The sequence below is a fragment of the Prionailurus viverrinus genome, chromosome A2 (genome assembly GCF_022837055.1).
Source record: "Prionailurus viverrinus isolate Anna chromosome A2, UM_Priviv_1.0, whole genome shotgun sequence".
Taxonomy (NCBI): domain Eukaryota; kingdom Metazoa; phylum Chordata; class Mammalia; order Carnivora; family Felidae; genus Prionailurus; species Prionailurus viverrinus.
The window spans coordinates 161703467-161725407 of record NC_062562.1 but is presented as its reverse complement, the minus strand read 5'-3'; the positions used below and the strand labels follow the sequence as shown (position 1 = coordinate 161725407).

General features: G+C 42.9%; 1 protein-coding gene across 1 annotated transcript in view; it reads right to left on the bottom strand.

The window, feature by feature from the left end:
• The window catches only part of CNTNAP2 (contactin associated protein 2), a 1382613-nt gene that overhangs the window by 240877 nt on the left and 1119795 nt on the right, over nt 1–21941 (bottom strand). The window contains exon 16 of the mRNA XM_047837856.1: nt 13009–13179. Coding sequence (XP_047693812.1) covers nt 13009–13179 — 171 coding nt within the window. The remainder of the gene's footprint in view (nt 1–13008; nt 13180–21941) is intronic.

Genomic DNA, 21941 nt, shown 5'->3' with positions numbered 1-21941 from the left:
GGTAACGTTTTAAGTAACTCTATTCTATAATTTTAACAAGTGTTTAATCAGAGAGATTAACCAAAATGCAAAGAATGGGATTTCATTTAAATACAGAAAATTAGAGGGAATTTAAAGCCAAAGCAGAACATTCCTCCTTAGTTCTTTACTGGTTTTAAGACACCTGAGAAGATTGAAAAAAAAAAAAGCAAAAGCGGGGGAATGGTCAAACTCTACCATAAGCTAATTTTGAACAAGGTGTGAATTTTTTCCCCCCATTAAAAATGGCTAAAAATAAGGGCATGCTATTTTTCAAAGTAAAATCCTCACAGGTCTGAAGTGCCAGCATGTTCCGATGTTTAAACTAATGTATACAGGAATCGGAATGCAAGAAGGAGCATAATTCAGTGTTATAATTACACTTGACAGATATACACTGTTTCATTATTCATTGCCTCTGGTTGCACTTACCCAGAAAGACCCTGCAGAATCCTAAGTATCAACCACTCTTCAGGAGAAGCCATTTGGCATTCTTATCAGTCCTCATCACAGGCATCAAATTCAGAGATGCAGAAAACCAAATGTGATCATTTTAACACTATCTGCAAAGGCAAGTAAACTGAGTAATTTCCCAAGAGGCCTTGGGTCCAGCCAGCTTTCTTCTGTCAAACTCTTAACACAGATATGTGGGTGGGTCATGGCTGTAATGAAAAATGCCTTTTAACTGGTCCCTAGGCTTTCGCTATATTTGTTTCAATTCCTCAAGTGCTCCATGATCTTTCTCCTCTACTTGGTTTTGCCTGTGCTGTTTACTCTCTGGAAAGATGCCTCTATCTCATTTATTTGCCTGTCATTCCTCAGGGCGGATCAAGGCACCTTCTGGAACCTACCCCGATGTCTTTAGGCAAGGTTAAAGCCTACTCCTTTCCATCATCCTGGTACCGGTGGCAGAGGCTGCTGACTTTTCATGAAAAGTTTATTTCCTCCTGTCCACAGTCACCCCTGCGAAGCTGACAGGCATCAGGAGCTGCCTTTTCCAGTCCCCAGAAATCTAGGTGGAGCTGGGTGACACCTTACCACCAACAGAATGAGAGCAGGTCTGCATGGCACCTGTCCACCCTCCCTTTCTCTGTCTGCCAGCTGGATTTTGAAACACCCAGGCTCCAGGCGCCTCCAGGAGTCCAGGAGACTCCACGCAAAAGGAGTCTTGAGCTCAAATCCTGGTGTGGAAGGGCTTCACGGACCAAAGCATGCATGTCAGACTGCTGGACACTCACTAAAACCTGGGCTTTAGTCACTACAGCAGCTTCACTTATTCCTGAGTGTGAACATTTCTTATCCCTAAATCTCTTATTTATGAGATTTTAAAAATTAACCAAAGGGTCTTCTCCATCCGACCACTGGAATTCTAAAGGGATGAATTATACCGTAATGGTCTTACTAGAGTTTCAACACCCATCTATCAGATGGTGGAATTCTGTAACTGCTACAACTATGATGTTAAATTTTTTTAAGTTTATTTATTTATTTTGAGAGACAGAGATAGTGTGAGCAGGGGAGGGGCAGAGAGAAAGAGAGAGAGAGAGAGAGAGAGAGAGAGAGAGAGAGAGAGTAGCCCAAGTAGGCTCTTCACTGCCAGAGCAGAGCCCAACATGGGGCTCGAACTCATGAAACCGACAAACTCAGATCATGACCTGAACTGAAAACGAGCGTCAGATGCTTAACCGACTGAGCCACCCAGGCGCCCCTGAACTATGACGTTTTAGAGAAAAGGGAAGGGCTAGGACCACACGGGAGCCTAGACTGACTGGTGTATGTGCCTGTGAATGTCTGAGCCACCTCCTTCACTAACCCCACCAAACTGAGTCCCAAGGAAAGGAGAGGCAGAACCGTGCCTTGCCTATCAGAAAGGCAAACAAACACTTGCCTTCTTGAGATGTTTGTCAAGGACAAGCTTGACGTTAAGAAATACGGGAAGAGATTTCCTTTGTCCTTCAACATTTCTGTTCGACATTGAATGGACTCTAGAACCCGGACCTCAAGCTGCCACACGAAGCCCTATTTTTCAGCCCCACTTAAAAAAACCAAACACACCACAAAAGTCTTTATGGTTAGCCATGGAATATGAGTGCCATTTACGATGCTGTGTCTATTGGAAAGTATATTCCAAGGTTTTGAATAGCCAGCTCAGAAACTCCTATGACACAGTCCTCTGTAAGTCGGGAAGTACCTAAACTAAAACACAGGGCGGGGGGGTGGGGGGGCGGGAAGTGAAACAAGAATATTATAGAGATAGAAATAAGTCTTCTTTTCCTAAAGGGTCCAAGAAGAATATATTTCAGCTATGACCCAAGGCCTATATTAGATTTCATGTAGTTCCTATCTTGAGTGCTATTAAAAGTTACCTTGTAATTTGAGCAAACTGCGTTTCTTCATCTGTGAAAAACCGTTTCTGTAAGGTTTTTCAAGTTGACATCCAGCTGGGCACTGTTTTGTTACCTGGTTTTAATTTAGGTGTTTGTCTGATGTCTTGCAAAATCCTAGCAAAGTGATGCTTATAGTTAGTTGTCTTTGGCCCTTTGAGATATATGCCTGGTTTTGAGCTATTTCAAGTAATCTTCCCCAGTCACTCACTACATTTAAATGAATTCTACTCCCTGATTTATTGTATCTCCTTTTTTTAACCAGCTTTGAATTAATTGGTCCCAAGCGTCATCCTTAGTTGAATCAATTCGCCAGTGTTAGTAACATGCACTGACATTGGCATCAACTTTTTCTTCTTGAAGCATTTGTTTCTATGAACATACAGAGCCTGTTAGAGCTCCCATTGGCTTCTAAAATGGCAGAAGTAAGGTCTCTAATCTTATAACTCTACACAGCTATTTCAACTTTTCTCACCAATATTTTTAGAAAAATGAAAGAATTCTATAATAGGTGTCTTCTGTATTTTAAATCAAGATGCAGTAAAAAAAAAAAAAAGTTGTGTGAGCAGAGTTTCAACTGGGGGGAGACAATTCCAGAACAGGGAAAGACACAGTGGGTCATAAGAAAGTGTGGGTGGCATCCAGGGACTGTCAGTAGATGGGCAGGCTAAGGTGAGGCACTTAGGCACTGTTGGAAAGAGGCAAAGTTTGTATGTAAAGAAGACTGAAAAATTAGGTTAAAGCCTGAAATCATTGGCCAAGCTTAAGTACTTGAACTTTGCATTATAATGCACTGACAAACCGTCATGGTAAGAAAAGGAATGACAGGGCCGATCTGTAGATATCGGTCCTCACCAGGGAGGGCAGGTGTCAGGAGGGAGGGAATGAAGTGAGGGAGATAAAGTATGAGGCTGTTTGATTCAAGAATCCAAGGCATTTCAACCAAAGAAGACATCATGGGAGATAAAGGGAGAAGTTTGGGAAGATTTCATTATCTTTGCATTTTTGTTACATTCATGTTTTTGCGACTCGTTGGAATTGATGCTTTCTCTGGGACAATTCTGGCATGAGAACATACCATCAGGAACATCAGAATAACATTTCACTATATTAAAAATAGAGGGTTCTATCAAGATAAACAGTCTATGTAGTGTGGGGACCTCAGTGAAACATTAAATATGACTTTGATCTTTCTAACCTGGATCATGAAGAAAATAGTGATGACATTAATTAAGATGGGAAGCACCGGAGAGGGCTTTTGGGTGAAGATGATGGATTTCGGTTTTGACATATTGAGCTTGAGGTACCTATGGGTGATTCTGATGGATCCTTAATTAGAATTTACAACTAAGGGTCCATGGTTTTAGAAAATCTCCTAATTACATGTAGTAGAAGCATGTGTGTGGACTGGAATTTATTTGAAGCATATGTCATTTGTTCCAATACAATCCTCCTCCCGCCATCATGTCTAGGAGAATGGAGAATGATGGGATGGAAATTTAAGATGCTGCTTCCTTATAAGCTCACTTAGGGTGGGAGGTGGTAAGCCGCATGTGACGCTAATGGCCTCTGACCAGGTTTGTAGGATTGTTGATGCTGGAAGACACCTTAAGATGGTCCAGTGTGCCCTTCTTTTACAAGTGAACGTGACAAAGTCTGGGGAGGTCAAGCAACTAGTCTTGAGTCGGTCTGCCTAGGTCAGACCTAGATCATGGTCTCTATTCCTCTTGTTGAAAAATTGTTTTATTAGTCTTTTTTGTCCTTTAATCATTTGGGATTTTCTCATAGGGTTTTTTCTTTTTCCATTAAAGTATAGTTTACAGACAGCAAAATGTGAAAATATTAAGGGTTCAGTTGAATATATATATATATATATATATATATATATATATATATATAGCGCCACTCCTTGGATCAAGATAGAGAACATTTCCACCACCACAGAAAGCTCCTTTGAGCCCCCTTTCAGTTAAAACTCCCAATCCCCAGGATAGCCACTACCATGACTTCTATCTCTGTGGATTACATTGGCCTGTTTTTGGATGTCATCTAAAAGAAATGAGTGTATGTTGTAATGTACCTACAATGTAATGTCTGTGAGGGAATCCTGTCTCTTAATATTGACTTACTTTTTATTGCCCTAAAATGTCTTTAGCTTGACTATGTAGATAGACTGGGGGCCAATACAGAGACTCTAAGCACACAGGGACCTGCAGTGAGGTCTTGAGGAGCCTGTGTTCTGGATTCCAGCTGATTTTCAGAGCAGAAGTTGAGTCTCCGAGGAGGGGCAAGCTATCTCTTTGAGTGTGGCTGGAAGTGTCCTGTCCTTGGGGGCTCTGTGTCAAGGTTCTGAGCCAGAGGCTAAGGAGCTGCTACCAGAAAGATGGTTTTAACTTCAAAAGAAGAATCCCTCCCTGTACCAGGAAGTGTGAGCAGAGTGGTTTAGCCATCTCTACTATGACCTTGAGGGAGAAGAAAGGAAATGCTGGGTGACAGAGGTTAAATAGTACCCAGACTGGCTGCTGCGTGAGTGGGCTGGTCAGGAGAGCTGGGTGGTCTTCTAAAGGAGCCTCTGGAATGTGGAGGAAGAAAGGCGGGACCACAATCTCTCTAGAGAGGAGATTCCATCTGGCCAGCTCTTCCTAGAAATGTCCAAGTCAAGAGACATGGCTGGACCAGTAACATCTAAGGTAACTTGGGTCAGTTTTCATATCAAGAGGACACCCTTCTCTAAAGTCTACTTTTTTTTTCTTTAAATTTTTTTTTCAACGTTTTTTTAAATTTATTTTTGGGACAGAGAGAGACAGAGCATGAACGGGGGAGGGGCAGAGAGAGAGGGAGACACAGAATTGGAAACAGGCTCCAGGCTCTGAGCCATCAGCCCAGAGCCTGACGCGGGGCTCGAACTCACGGACCGCGAGATCGTGACCTGGCTGAAGTCGGACGCTTAACCGACTGCGCCACCCAGGCGCCCCTCTAAAGTCTACTTTTATAACTTTAGGGTACCTCTGGCACATGTTCAAATAACTGCCCCTTCTGGGAGATCAGCAAAGAAATCTGAGTAAACTTAATCTGACTTTGTTGTTCACCAATTATTTGTATATCTTCTAATACCCAAAATTCAAGCAGCTAACACACTACATAGCTTTAATACAGCACAAATTTCGTCTTTAAATTGCATCTCTGAACTTTTTTCTTAGTCTATAACGAAAATTGAAAAACTAAATCAGAAGCTAGAGACATTTTTTAAATTAATAAAACTGCAATAATGTTGCTATTCGGGTTTTTAATTTTTTTTGAGGATGCAGTTTTCTTTCTTACGTATTTGAATCACCAAGTCAGAATCATTCTCCAGATCCCAAACCTGTCATACAAACTGAACTCACAGCTGGACTTGTAAAACAGTGGAATCACTAAAATTCTTCCTAAATCTACATTGACAGCCTAGGTTGGCCTTAGAAAATTAAATGAAAGTGAACACAAATTAATAAATTTTGTTTTATACTAGTTATTAATAAAGCTTTATATATATATAAAATTTTTATATATATTAATTATATTCATTTATTTATATTTTAAATATATTTATATATTTTATATAATATATATTTTATATATTTTTATATATTTTATAGATACTTATATTATATATATATATATATATAATAAAAGCACCATAAATAACATCCTAATGGTTCAACAGCCCAGCTAAGTGGAATTAGACATTTTTCATGTTTATATAAGTGAAGCTCTTTTAATATAAAAGTTGTTCCAAAAAATAAGTAGAAGATAAATTGCTGTTAGTTTACTTCTTCTGATTCATCAGTTTCCATATATTGCAGAATATTTGCTCTCTGCCTTTCTCGAACATATGTATTGCAGAAGGCTGCATCTTGGAAAATGAAAGTTTTTCCTTAATACCTTTTCCTAAGATTAGCAGGACATTAGGCTGCTGCCTCCACATTTTTGTGGAGCTATTCCTGCTAAATGCAAATATTTTCTCCAAGTCATCTGAAAAAGCTCAAATTTGGTCATCACGGAAGCTTGTGCTAAAGTATTACAACAGTTTCCCGTTGCTTTTCCTGAATGTTTCCTAGTCAGTGAACGTGTCTTTCAAAAATTTTCCACCGTGTCCTCTGAAACTCTCTTAAAATGTTCAGCAAAAATAAAAGCTTAATTTGTAACTGTGAGAGGTGATGGATGTTAACTAGGGCTCACTGTTTTGCAATATAAAAATACCGAATCATTATGTTGTACACCTGCAGCTGATATAATGTTACATGTCAGTTATATATCAATTAAAAAAGAAAAAAAAAGCCCTCCATGGTCACTGTGCATCATCAGACATTTCCAACGGTTCCTTCCTCTGAGTGGAGCCCACCTTCAGGGAACCTAAAGTGCAAGCATCAGCACTGAAGCCACTTTTTCCTGGTGGGGCTGAGAGGGCACCCGGTTTTATTCTTCACTTCTTAGGGCTTCCGTTCTATGGCACCAGCATCTTTGTTGAGCCATGCATCCCCCCTGTGACACATGCTTCCTGCCATCATCGTTTGAATCTGAGAACTGGAACATTTGCCTCACAGGCTCCGTGTCCCCTCCATCCGTTGCCCTCACCACCGGGGGCTTCATCCATGGGGTGGATGACAGTGAGCCCTCTGGCCTCTCTGTTCCCTGACTTTCTTCACAGCCTTTTCATGCAACTGAGAATCGCACTTGTGTGGCCAGACTGTGCAACTCAGACCTTCTTATCACCTGACCTGCTTTCCCGTGAGATCTGGAATTCTGCTCTCCCCAGCCATCAGATCTGACCTTCTATCTTCTGGTGTGTTCTTTGTCCTCAGTTTCCAACACCAGCCCTTCAGTCGTGGTGATCCCCTTTCCCACCTAGATTTTCCATGGTTCTCCATCTCACTCACTCGACAAATACCTATTTGCCAATTCCTTTGGCATCGTGAGCCTGAAATGTTCTTTCCCACTCCTTTGGAGTCTCAGTTAAAACGATATAATCTCGAAAGGACCTTTTCCTATTCTCCAGGTGGATGTAACTGTTGTTGCATTTGGGCAACCACAGTATATCGCTTATACTTCTAACACTTCTTTCGTCTTACCCAAAATATGGTTTTATATGCTGGTGAGTCTCTCCCACTAGATTGTGTGTACCTCTAGGACGGGGTCGTGTCTTATTCTTCTTGAGTTCCTCTTTGGCACATGCACGGTAGGCACTCAATAAATATTGGCTGGAATACCCAGACCGCCATATCTTTAGAATTGGATCTGAGACTTGCCAAAGCATGTCCCCTGCTTGTGTCACACTTCATACTTGTTAGTAATGCCGCGTGCCCAGAGTTCCCACATACCTGTCACGTCCCACATCCCTACGCTTTTGTCTGCGCTTCTGTGTGCACCGTCCTCTCCTCCCAGAATTCTTTCCCCTACTTCTTCATCTAGCTAACGTCTTCGCATGCTCTTTCTGACCTAACTCAGACACCATCTCATTTTCCTCTTCATTCAGGAAGGGTTACGTACCTCTCCTCTGGATGTGTAGACTACCTTAAGGCTATCACTGTCATTTACTGTATTTTCATGATCACAAGCCCAAAATCTGAATCAGATGTGTGAACTGTGTGCCCCAGTTTCCTTTCCATTTCTGTCAAATGTGGATAAAACTTGTTATAAAACCTAAAACTTTTAATATCTGCAAAAGCTTGAGAACAGCGCCTGGCACTTAAGACACCTTCAACAAAAGTCATGTATCTGTGCCGTTATTAATATGTTTGAGTCCTTCATTAGATGAGGATGTTGGTTTTCCTTGTCTTCACCCTAGACTCTCCAGGGTCCACCCGCTGCCTCTGACCTGGCAGGTGCTCAGGTGGTGCCCTGATGATGTGAGGTAAGTGGTGGCCTATTGATGCGACAATGGTCATGATTACCACCTTAGCCAGAAAAGGGATCTAGACAAGTCAAATAGCTCCCTAGGGGTAACTCTGACAAAATACATGGATATATCCATGGCTGTTAGTGAATATTTCCAGAGCAATAGTCTCATCTCAAAAATACTAACAAACAAACGAAACAACAAACACAAAGTCATTTCTGATTCAGAAAGGGAACCACTCATTTGTGGCTTACCCTCTCCTCCTTGCTTTGGCCTGTTTCTCTCAGCCCCTTCAGATGTTCAGATTCTGGATCTCACTCATTTCCCCCTCCTTGGGGGGTCTCACTCTTTCAGACTGTCCTTCTTTCCCATTCCTCCAACCTCTTCTTGTTTACTGGATTCTCCTTCTTAATGTATATGTGTGCTCAAGTTTCCACCACTTACAACAGCTACAAGAACAATGGACAAAGCCCCAGTCCCCTGCTCCCCATATCCACCTCTAGTCACCCACACTGTCTTACTTTCTGACACGGACCTCTACATGTTCAACTTGATGGACACTTTACATCCTTATTTTAGTGACCGCTCAGTTCAGCAGTTCCCAAACGCTATTTATTTGTTGTTCTTGAAATTCTTTTTTCATCTGATCCCTGGGCTATCACTGTCTTCCTACTTCTCTGCCCATCTTTTACAAGCTATTTTGCTTCCTTCTATCCCATAAGTGTGGTTTTCATTGTTGGACATCTTTTTTCCTGTAGGTGAAAAATTATACATTTGTCCTGGGCAATCTCATTCATGCTGCAGGCACCAAATACTTATTTCCTGATGAGTCTCTTAGTGATGATGACTCTCAAACTGTATTTCTGACTCCGCCCTCTCAGTTGGGATCCAAACGTGTGTATATAGCCCCCTTTAGACGTGTCCACCTGGATAGATACTATTATATTCTGCAGACATGCGAACTCAAAATATCCAAATGTAGTTTGCATTTTGCCCTCGAATGCTGTATTTCTTAGTCAAAGGTGCTCCACATGCACAATCATCAAAACCAGAAACACTGGTTTCATTTTAGAACCTTCCTTTCTACTTCATTCTCACAGGCATTTTGTTAAAATTGGCGGGACCTATCTTCTAAGGGTCTCTCACATCTCTACCCCTTTGTTGATGTTACTTTCCTTACATTCACTCTGCCCCATCGCTTCTTGTCTGCCTTTCCATCATCTCTCTGGTGAATGCAAGTCTGATTGTGTTATGCCCCCGCTCACCGAAACTGTCAGGGTCAAGTTAAGCCACATCTGTCCCCCACCTGGAGTACACTGAGTGCTCTGCCCATGCTGGCCCCTCTGGATCCAGCTCTCTGTTCCCCAACACAGGCTCCCTGCTATAGCTGTACCCTTGCGAGTCCTTGGGTTCTGTCCACACACCCTCACTCACTGGTGTATACCTCCTCTTATGTTTTCCTTCTTGAACCCCACTCTTCCCTCACCTCTGCACCTTACTGGCTCCTGCTCATCCATCAAAACTTAATTAAAGCATGACATTCCCTGGAAATACTCCTGTCCTCCAGTCAGGTGCTCTTGGCCACTCAATGTGTTCTGGGAGGTGGCGCAGTTTGGTGTTAACAGCCATGAACTGGGATAGACAAAAAAACGTCTGGGGTCGAGCACCAGCTCTGCCACTTTCTAGCTGTGGGATGTTGGCAACTTACTTGCCCCATGCCTCAGTTTCCTCATTTGTAAAGTAGAGATGTTAATGGTACTGCCCATTTCAAAGGTTCATTAGGAAAGTGAGTGAGATGATTTACCTAAAATCCATGGAACAGTGCCTGAGACATAGTGAATGCATTAAGTTGAGCTATTTTTATTATTGTTGTAACTATTGATTTACTTGTCTATTTTCCAAAACAGACAGATCTCTGAATTCCCTCTGAGAGAAAGAGACCATGCTTAATTTGACTATGTTTCCTCGGCACCTAGCACAGCATATGGGACATTGTAGGTACTCAATAAACACTCACCGAATGAGTGAGTAAATATAGTCAGTGAAATACAGTCTTAAAATTTTACCTGTAAAATATGCTAATAAGTAACATCAATCTAATTTTCTCATGTATGTTTTTTTTACTTGCACAGTAAGATATTGATGGTATCTCATTAACTTAGTGTAACTGATGCACTGTTCTTAGAGGCGAGAATCTTCTACTCCTGACAGGAGGGCACAATGTAGTTAATTAACAGAAATGTTATTCTGGAAGGCATGAACTGTGTAGGCATGAACTGTGACAAAATTCCTTGGAGACACAAACAGAGAAACAAAATCTGAATTCCTATCAGAACGCGATCAGAAAGCTTAAAGGGGAAAAAACAGCAGAGAAAGTGTTTAAAAGGGTGACTTCAGGAACCATCTTTCCTGAGCTTCCTCGGACAGCCAGCCATTGTCTGGGACAACAATTAGGTCTGCAGAGCACCTCATTGGGCAGGGGAGAGATGTGTCTGGAAGAACGCTCCATTTCCACCCGCCACCCATGCATCCTGCAGAGAAGAGTCTGGAGCGATGTGATAATGGGGCAATGGCGAGCCTCCAGGTTTGTTTGGTTTTTTTCCATGTTCTTCCTGAAAGCATCGCTTCTTGTCTGCTTTGAAGCCATTGCTGTCTCAAATACAGACACCTGCCTTTTTTCTCCCGTAGACTCCTTTGCACCTCAATGGAGATGCTCTATAGTGATGGGCATTGGATATCTCTGCCACTGAGGGATCTTACTTCCACCCTTAGTAACTGCTAGAAGCTCCAGAGGACTCTGAGCAGAGGCCAGCCTCTAGTCTGAATGTCCCCACCCTTCTTCACTGCAAGGAAACACTAGGACAAAAAAGAATTCTATGGCAAAACGAGGCTAGAAATCACCCTCTGCCACAGAGTCTCCATACTGTGGAAAGACTGGGGCAACTTAGAGAACATCTCTGCAGATTTTTCATCATCAGAAATAATTGAGATTCTACTATGCAGGTGCTAAATAGAAACATTTGATCTGTCTATACTTGGTCTTGTCTTCTTTTCAACCTGGGCACAGGCTTATAAAACATGGGGATACAAAATAAGGACGAGGTGAATCTAAGTCATCTTACAGAAGCAGACAGAATTACTCAAATAGGGATTGTCAATTTTTTTCTTTGCCATGAGGTATTTCTAAAATACAATCCTACTGATGTGGAAGTCAGGAAATAGTTTGATCCCATTAATTTTCACTGTGCAAAGTGAAAAATCCCTTTAAAATAATTCTAAAGAGAGGATGATCATTTACTTTTTTTCCCAAATATTTTATTTTAAGTTATCTCTACACCCAACGTGGGGCTCAAACCTACAACCCTAAGATCAAGTGTTGCATGCTCTACCTACTGAGCCAGCCAGGTGCCCCTGACTATTTGTGTACTTTTTAATTCCAAGGCTAGAATATTCTCAGTCTTCCCTTTCAATGAGGTCTGGCTCAGACTAGATTTATAATGAACATCCTGAGGAATACAATATTGACACCTTCTAGAAGCTGAAGGAAATGCTTCATGAGTATCTATATTCTATTATCATAATGGCCCCACAAATCACCACCCCCATTTTACAGATCGGGAAATTGGGATTCGAAGAGATTAAGCAATTTATCCAAGGACTTGGATTTCGAGCTGAGAATATGAACTCCCAAGTCTGCTGATCACAGTCCACTATTTTACAAAAAGAATCCCATAGGATTATGGGAGAAAAATGTCACCTGAGATTCTCTTTTTAAAAGACCACATTGCATAATTATAACTACAGAAAGAGAGAAGAAATGTTCCATCAGATATTTCTGGGGAATGGGTTTGTGTACCCGTTCTGGTCACGTCTGTCATCTGTGCTGATACTTTTTTGGTCTGATCGGCCAAGGGAGCTTGGCATGTGTCAATATTCCCCCAACCTGGAAGTTTGTGGGCTGTAGATTCCGGAAGCTGAATTTCTGCCCCAAGGATAATAGGGCCTTGGGATAATGAGAAATGACCTTCTCATATCCAGCGAACCCCTATCTTCTACAGATGGCATTCCCCAGACCATATGACCTGGTGAGGGTCTTTGGGATCCATGGCAAGCTGGGCTGAGCTAGGCAGTATCTGCTGTCACTCTGCTGAGGTTCGTTTTTGTACCCTTAGCTAAATAAACTCAGAACTGAAACCTCTGGAGGGTGTGTGGGTTTGAGGCCTCTGCTAGAAAGCTTCCAACTCAAAGTTTCTTCGTGTGACACAATCCTGTTTCTACGCTACTTTCTTAACTCATACAGACTTTCATTTTTATTATCCCTCTTTTCCTTATTGTAATATCCCTCCCAGTATCTTATTTTTTCCTCTTGGTCACTTTGCACAATCCTCTGTCTCCTCTAAACCCTGTCTCCTTGGAAAAGAAACATACACATACAGAAGCTTTGACTATGCACTCTTGCCCCATGTTACCAGAGCAATTTATTCTCTCATCTTCTTCTTTGAGTAGCATTGCTTGGGAACCTCTTAGTGTCCCTGCTTCCTGGGGAAGCAACCCAAGGGCAGGGGGCCAAGGTCTTTCTCCACGTTTGTGTAGCTACCTTCCAGCATCATCTCTGGAACAAAGGAAACCGCCGATGTTTGGATTCAATCAGATTACATAATCAGTGTTAGGACCAGCCTGAAGTGACAAGAGAGGAGGCCATTCACTAGTTGACAGAGAGTTTATACTCACATTTCAGTTCTAGTTTGATGAAATCTGTGTTGCCCAAGTTCTCAAGGAACACTCCCCGGGGGATTAATGTTTTGAAGTAGAAAGAAATGTCAGCGCTGGTCTCCCCTTGGAAAGTGGAGAAGTGCAGGTAGGATGATGGGTTTGGGAAAGAGGCGGCATTCCAATAATTCCCTGTGGAAGGAAAAAAAAAAACCCAGGGTAATGTATACCTTGACAACAGGAGTAATAGAAAACACAGCCATTTCTTAAGTTTTAATAAATTTCCATTGGCAATAGCCCTTGTCTCCTCTCATCCTGCTGAACATCATGGCACAAAATCCCCACAGACTTATTCTCAACTTTCTGAAAGTTCTATGCGTGTGTGTAAGAACATGTTGTACTTATGATTGACAGCTGGGGTTCCTACCAAGAGCAGCCTTGGAGGGACCCTAGGGGGTAGATGCCAATAAAGGGAAAAATGCAGAGCAGATCCTGGCACCACCGGGTGGGGGTTGGGGTGATGTTTTGAACTCATGCATACGTACTGATGGCTTGGGTTTGGTGCAAGAAGCATCTGGGTTAGACCTAGAGGGATACAATAGGAATGGGGTCTTTGGTGTTCTGCTTTTACTTCTCATCCAACTTTGTCTTTGAATAACCAGCTCCTGCTCAGACGTTGAGTACAGTGTGGGGGAGGTGGGGGCCAAGGAAAAGGCAAGAAGACCAGGCTATTCATTTCCCCACCGCCCCCATTCCAAACCTCCAGAGGCTAGTTGCCATAAAGGGAGTGTCTCCCCCTGCCAACCTCTTCCTTCCTGGGGACTCCAGGTGAGGACGGTGTGGGGTGCTGAGCTGAGTCCACCTGAGGGCTCTCCATTAGCCTCTACCCTTGAACTCATGGCAAAGACATGGTTGTACACCACTCCCTCATTGCTTGATAGTAGCCAGTGACCCCAGGAAAAAAGCAGTTAACAGGACATAATAAAAACACCAAACTCTATGATGCACATTCCATTAGAACAGATGGACCAAGAATTTAATACAACCAAGAGCTGACTCTTGACTTTATCTGCAGGGGAGAAATTCCTTTTGATTGTGCACATTTCTGAGTATGTTTACTATCACAACTAAGGACAAAAATACATGAGCATGCGTTAAAATAGCTACTGAAGCCTTTCCCTTTAGTACTGAACTTATGTTAACATCACCAGATTAGGCCCAACATGGAGTCACTCATGTTAAGCCTCACTTCGGCAACCCAAAACTTAAAGTTTCTACACCCCGTTCTCCCAGAAAGGGAAAGCCTGAGTCAACCAATTGGTTTTTGTCTGCTCAGCACAAATTACATGATGTGGCTCTAAGCCCTCCTTTCACTCCATATAAGGGAAGTAATTCTGCTTTAGCCAATCAGAAAACTCCCAGGGCAACTTCCTTGTTCCTGCTCACCTCTGTCTATAAAAGTCACTTGCTTTGTATGGTTCTCTAGAGATATTTTCTATCGGCTAGATCAGATGCTGCCTGATTCATGAATCGCTGAATTCAAACCCTACAAGGTCAGTAAATTGTGGAAAATTTTCTTGTAACATCTGATTTTTTTTTCATTTTTTACTGATTTTTCCTTCGAAGAACACAATTAATCAAGTTCCCTCTAATAGTTTTTATAAACTACATTTTTTCTTTCTTTCATGCAAATTATGCACATATACAATATTAAGTTCAACTGCTATTTTTAAATAAAACTATTTTTGTGTTGGCACTGCTATACTTAAACCATAATTTTATTGTATTTTTTTATTTTTTATTTTTAAGTGTCTTATTATTTATTTTTGAGAGACAGAGAGTGAGAGTGGGGGAGGTGCAGAAAGAGAGGGGGACAGAGGATCTGAAGTGTGTTCCACACTGAAAGCAGAGAGCCTGATGTGGGGCTCGAACCCACAAACCATGAGATCATGACCTGAGCCGAAGTTGGACGCTCAACCGACTAAGCCACCCAGGCACCACATAAACCATGATTTTAAATTAAATATATAATGTTGTTATATTATGAGATATTAAAATAACCTCTCATTTAATCAATGTTATTTGTTTTCATTCTTAGAGATGTCTAGGATAGAGTGACATCTAGATAAATGAATGGCAATTTATAACCAGCAAGTCAGCACAAAATATGTTTGTAAATGTCTTTATTAACGTAAAACAGTGGTGGGGATTGAATCTATTATTTAAGGGGTCCCAAAAGTCTTAGTGCAGTTTTGAGGTTTTTTTTTTTTTTAAGTTGCCATATCAAAGCTTTCAGCAGGAGAAAAAAATAGACTAGTTTCCTCTTGGGAAAGAAGAATATGGTATGATATTGGTTACAATGATACATGTGTGAGTTGCTATCATCCGAGGGCTGAGTTCTCTTCCTGGCTCAAGATGTGGCTGAATATCTCCTGAGGGGACTTCGGGGGCTTACCTTTCCCAGTGGACTGGGAAGGTCTCACAAGATAAAACCTAAATCAAACTAGAAGTTGCAGCCCTCCCATCGAGGAGAGTTCTAGAAGGAATGAAGCCCCATCCCCAGGGTCAGCAGGATTTGGCTCATCCGAATTGGGTGAGAGCCCTATAACAACAGAGGGGTCCCAAGAATCAAAGTCCTCAGCCATGCTTCAGCCTGAAGCAAAGCAATTCTGTCTCTTTAGGCTAAATCCCCAGGATGTGAATGTAATTAACATTTTAAAGTTTCATTCCAATCAAGTGCATTCCCATTTTCTGAGGTGGTGATGTATTAACAGAAGGGCAGTTGTCTGAAATGATTCTAGAAAAAGGAAAGCTAAAAGTAAAACATGTCAGTATTTATTTGAGGTCCAGGGCTGGTTATTCAGACAGAAATATCCCTGGAGAGGAGAAGGGCAGTTCAATCAGTTATTCCAGCTTGATGAAAGGTCCCCACAGACCACAATTCCATTTGTTCTAATTCTATGCTCACTAAGCAACTTCTAACTAATTTGGCCTTTTGAATTGACATATTCACAGGGAAATTGAGCCTGGTGCAAACGGTGGTTACCAGTCATCCTTCCGGAAATGTCTGGGTTATCACATGATATCTTTTGGAGTTGTCACTTGTGGTATGCCCCAAGTCTCTGGATGAACTAAGTCCAGATTCTTGACCAGCAACAGTGAGGACTTTCTGGGGATTTGTGTCAGAGTGGAGCTGTCCACTCAGGTGGTGCTGAAGGAGAGCCATGTGGTACAAGCAGAGGTCATTAGAAATTCTACTTATTTTTTAAAACCCATCCTTTAAAAGATCTGTTTTAGTCATACTTAAACATTTTTTAACGTTTATTCATTTTTAGAGACAGATACAGAGCGTGAGTGGGGGAGGTACAGAGAGAGAGAGAGAGACAGAGACAGAGAATCTGAAGCAGGCTCCAGGCTCTGAGCTGTCAGCACAGAGCCCAACGTGGGGCTCGAACCCATGAACTGCGAGATCATGACCAGAGCCGAAGTCAGATGCTCAACTGACTGAGTCACCCAGGCGCCCCCCAGTCATATTTATAATGTACATGATATACGAGTATAGTGGTGCATGATAGAATTGGTAAGTAAATATGTTTATGGGGATGTGGGCATAAAGTGTTAATGAGCAATGTAGACAATGAGAAAGGTGGGGAGCCACTGCTTCAGACGCTGATGAACTTCTGTGAGGCATGTTCTGATAAGTCTGTTGCCCAGCCTCTGGGGTTTTTGGTTACAACAAAATAACATGAGTTGTTTTTTTTCCTAGTGCTCATTGTGCCTCATGATGCAAGGAGCCTAGAGCATTATTATTGTTTACATTATTCCCAACTGGCCATAAGCTCCTTGAAAGCTGGGAGAAAACCATTTCGTCTCTATAACCTTTGGCCCCAGAACATAGTAAGCACTCAATAAATAATTATTAAATCAGTGGGTAATTGTATAGCCACTCCTCTCAGTTCTATCTAATTCCACTCCACATGCGATGTCTTCATGGGGCAAGATCTACTTTATGGTAACCTGAGTACTGAAGATACTAACTAAATATAAATAAAAATTAATGCTGCTTTAGCACCTCCTGATAACGGGACACTGCATCCTTAGCACACCATAACTGTTCTTACCTATGTCTTAATTTCTGTTTTTTCCCTACAGACAGACCTCACTGAACAATGCCATGAATTTGCAAGGATGATGGTCTCCTAACCTTAAGATTACTGAAATTGCTGCCATTTGTACTTGCTGTCAAGGTCAGTGCTATAGAGGGTCAAGTGACACTGGACGAGAATACCAAGTTGGAAATAAGAGATTTCATTGCAGGGCAAAGAGTAGTATCTCAGTAGTGTGGACAGGCAAAAGAAGGCAAGGTTGGAAAATGCAGAGCCCAATGCAGGGCTTGAACTCACAGACTGCTAGATCATGATCTGAGCCGAAGTTGGATGCTCAACCGACTCAGCCACACAGATGCCCCCAAGATTTCCTTTTAATGTTTATTTTATTTATGTTGAGAGAGAGAGAGAGAGAGAGAGAGAGAGAGAGAGAGAGAGAGAGAACATGAGTGGGGGAGGGATGGAGGGAGAGGGAGAGGGAGAGAGAATCCCAAGCAGGCTCTGCCCCATCAGTGCAGGAGCCCCATGTGGGGCTGGATTTCAGGAACCCTGAGATCACGATCTGAGCTGAAATCAAGAGTTGGATGCTTAACCAACTGAGCCAACAGGCACCCTGTTCATCCAAATTCTTTAACAGCCATTTACTTTAATCTCACCAATGATTATTTGCTATGGGATACTGACTTCAAAATTTCTAAGGATATTTTCTGCTGAGCAGTGTTAAAGAACTTCAATTTAAAATGGAACTGGAGGATAGAAAATAGAAAATCTCACTCACGTGCTTTTAGGAAAATAAAACATAAGGACAAACATGCTGATTTCCCATAAATGTCCAATTTACAGAAATCTGATAATGTTGGGATTTTCTTAAATGATAAGGAGTTGGTCAGGGGTTACCTCATAACAATCTTGGGAAATTTTTGCTTATGGTTTCCAGAGGCATGAACAAGAAATGACCCACGTTGGGTTGGTCTGAAAAAATAAGCTGAATTGAGCTCTTTTTTGTCTGACTGGACTGTTTTTTTCTGCTTGGGGAATTTTCAAAGCTGGCCTCTGTTTGTTTTTTATTTTAACAGATCTAACTGAACTCTCTTCTGTCTCCATCCCCTGCGCATAAATACAGCCTTCCCCAAACCCTCAACAGATGCCTGGAGCTTGCTACAGTCTGTGTGTACCAAATCGCAATTCTTCTGCTATTCCTAAATAAACTCCTCTTTTTGACAGTTTTGAGCTTGCCTCAATTTACCCCTTTTTTTAGGTCGACAGCAGCAATTTGTTTTAAGCCTAGGTTTAATTTCTCATTTTTTAAGTTTATTTATTTATTTATTTTGAGAGAGAGAGAGAGAGAGAGAGAGAGAGCGGGCAGGGGAGGGGCAGAGAGAGAGAGAGAGAGAGAGAGAGAGAGAGAAAGAAAGAGAGAGAGAATCCCAAGCAGGCTCTGCACTTCAACTTAAAATGCTGCTGTGGGTCTTGATCTCAGGAATGATGAGATCATGACCTGAGGTGAAATCAAGATTCAGCCGCCTAGCCAACTGAGCCACCCAGGCATCCCAAGCCTAGTTTTAATTTCCGACCTCGGGGTACAGATACATAGTTTTAACAATCCAGGGTGCTACAAGGGATAAAGGAAAATGCAACTCCCTGCTCCACCCCCATCCCAACCCAATTTCTTAGCAACAACTCCTACACTTAACTCTTTCAGTTATATCCCTGTGTTTGTAAAATACGCATGTGTCAATATTTATTAATTTATGCATTTTAGATATACTTGATTGACCTTCCCCAGATGCAAGATAAAGACTGAGCATTTTTAGAAGCCTGCCTGCCTATTCCCTTTCTCTGGATTCTCCCAAACTAGCAACTCACAGATTTTGGGTTCCACCGAAATTCAATATTTACATTTTTAGGGCTCTGGGTTATTCACTAATGAGCCGACTAGTAAAATGTAATTATAGTTTCTTTTATTTGTATAATTTCTTTTGTTCCTCTGGAATCAGTAATTACCTCTTTTTCCATTGGCTTAGTTTTCTCTGTACCTGTCGTAAATTCTCTCCAATAACTCAACACATCGGTAAAACTCTTCCCACATGTGTTCCCAACATCACACACATCGGGTGATCTAGCAGCCCCCTTTTTGTCCCTCGGAGGTCCCCTACAGCCTCTGACTTCCTGTTGTCAGGCCCACTGGCTCTTCTGAGGGTTGACACCCGGCTCTGGTCCTGGGACCTGTCTCTTGCCGACCATGTTTCTGCTACTCTTCACTATTAAATGGCCAAATCAGAAGACCCCATGACTTTGGGCGATCCTTCTTTCTACAGGGATCCCTCTTTCTACAGGGATCCCTTTCTACAGGGAAATGAGGTCTACACCCTCATTTCCACAGGCACATTCTCCTGTAGCTTTTTGAGGAAAGGAATGCAAGAGGTCGACTTTCTAAATCCTTGCTTTTCTGAAGAGTCCTTACTCTGCTTCCACACCTAATTGAGACACTCCAGAAAATTATTCTGCCATGGAGTTACTAAAGGCATTTCGTCAATATATTCCAGCTGCCTGTGTCGCTATTGAGGAAGCTAATGCTGATAACTGCATCATGTATGTAACTGATGGGGTTCAGGGCATGCTCCACCAAATACAGCACCTCAGCATATTGAATATTTTGAACTAAGGGAACGTAAGAAATGGCTGGTGCGGGAAGGACTCTCTGGCCCTCCGGTGAAGCAGGTCACAGACCCTTATGTGAGGTGCCCCCCTCTCCCTGAGGGAAGGATCACTCTCACCTCGAAAGGCAAAGGGACACTGAGAGGAATCAGAACAGCCTTGCTGAGTTTCCCCCAGTTTACTGCTTAGCTCATACGTGGTTCCATCACGTCTTAGCTCCTGTTGGGTAGGACAGGAGAGCTGCTGGCAGGGTTGGAGAAAGTGAACTGAGGGTTTAACTGAGGCTGCCCGGACTTCACCAGTCCTCTGTGAGCCTCACCAGGACCCGACCTCCCACGGACTCTGTTCCCGACCCTGTTGGAGTTCGCTTCCCCTCTGCCTGTCAACAGTCTGGACTCAAGTAAGGAAGCAACTGGACATGTGATACGCTGGAGACACCCCTGTGACGGTGGTAGCAGCAGGAGCAGGGCGTTTGGAGGACGTGGAGTTGGGGGGAGGGGCACGGTGGGGTGACAATAAGCAACCTCAGGGGGCTGCTCTGGCTTGTCACTTGGCGAAGTTGCCGTGGCCTGTTCCACGTGCAGGCTCCAGCGTCAGGGTCTGGCTTTATCACCCACACCCACTGGGTGACTGGGACAAGTTTCTTGATCTCCCTCAATCTCAATTTCCTTATGCGTACAATGGAATTAACAATGGCACCTCTCTTAATGGGTGCTGAGAATCACAGAAGATAATCCACGAAATGCATTTAGCAGAGGGCTGAGCACAACGTAAGTGTTCAACACGTTACTACTGCCGTTACTACTACGAAAAGGACATTAACCATTATGACTGATGGCTTTGGTGTCACCTATGGTCCTGGGGGAGGATGGGAAAGGAGCTTCCTTTCCTAAACAGCAGGCCAGCAAGCCCTGAGGCCCCTCCTGAGCCTTCCCTACCCCGCGGGTGAATTCTTTAAGGGGGAGCAGCCAACCACCCCTAGCTAAACTGACATAACCAATTCTGACTTCTGCAGCCAGTCGACTCATCTCAGACTCGTACCCACGTCCGCCATCTGTCCTGTTCGCCTCTCACCCTTCTGCTCCCTGCTCACTGGCTTTCAAACCTGTGCCCTCCCCGCCGCTTAATCTCCTCAGGAATTAAAAAAAAAAAATTCCTTCAGGACACACACATGGGAGTCACCTTGAGCCCTGGCGAGGTGACATATGGTTTTGTAGAGCAGCCGCTGAATAAAAATCTGACGAACAAAGCAGTGGCGGGCACCCAAGAAAGCAGAGTTACCCACACACCGTAGATCCTCTCATTAGAACGAAGGTACGGCAGAGATCCCTCCCCTCTGAGAGGGCAGGTAACCAGGAAGTGGCTGGAAGACGTGGCTTCTGGCAGACAGGGAGAAGATTGCACGTGGGCTCTACGGCCGTGGCTGTGGTTTGGTGAGGCCATGGCTGCGGGTGTGGCCTGGACGCCACTGGCTTCCAGGTCCAGCAATTTCCTCAGAGCCATCCAGTGGCCCCGTACTGACACCGCACCAAGAAACACAGCTATTGCTTCTGCTTTAAGTGGCAAGCACTCTCCAATGTGAATACTAGCGCTGAGTCTAATTACTCTGAAAATTTTCAGTGACCCCAAGGTTAGAGACGAGGGTATTTGAGTTACGCAGTGAGCCTTCTATTGTTTACCGTGGGCTGGGTGCTATTGACAACAATAAGCCAGATGGCTTCATTTGCATGTAGATTTGAGTCTATTTGTAGAGGTGTCCTTATGGGGAGAAAAAAAGGACTTCCTTAATTAAACCATTTTGTGCATTCTGGAAAGGTAAAAGTAGCTTTGTTCAGCTCCCTGCCTGATTTTATAGGGCAAGCCCAACCTCAAAATGAAGGGCTTGGAGGTAGAATGTTACTAACTCGTCAAGTTTCACCCTCACCAGCAAACTTTTTCCGTTGTTAACAACCCACAGGGCTTGGGGGTCAACAATGTAAATTTTTCACCCCGTGTCTCTTTGCCATTTGGTTTCTTTGGGAAAGAATGGGGACAGGGTCCCACAGAGAACAATATGATAATAAAACCCCAGAGGTCATGATGCTGAGGGTGTTTCCTGTGCTGCTGTGAGCTGACCAATAGCCAGAGAATAGGGGGATGTGATGAAACTGATCATGTGATGAAATTCATCAGTCGTGGGAACTCACACGC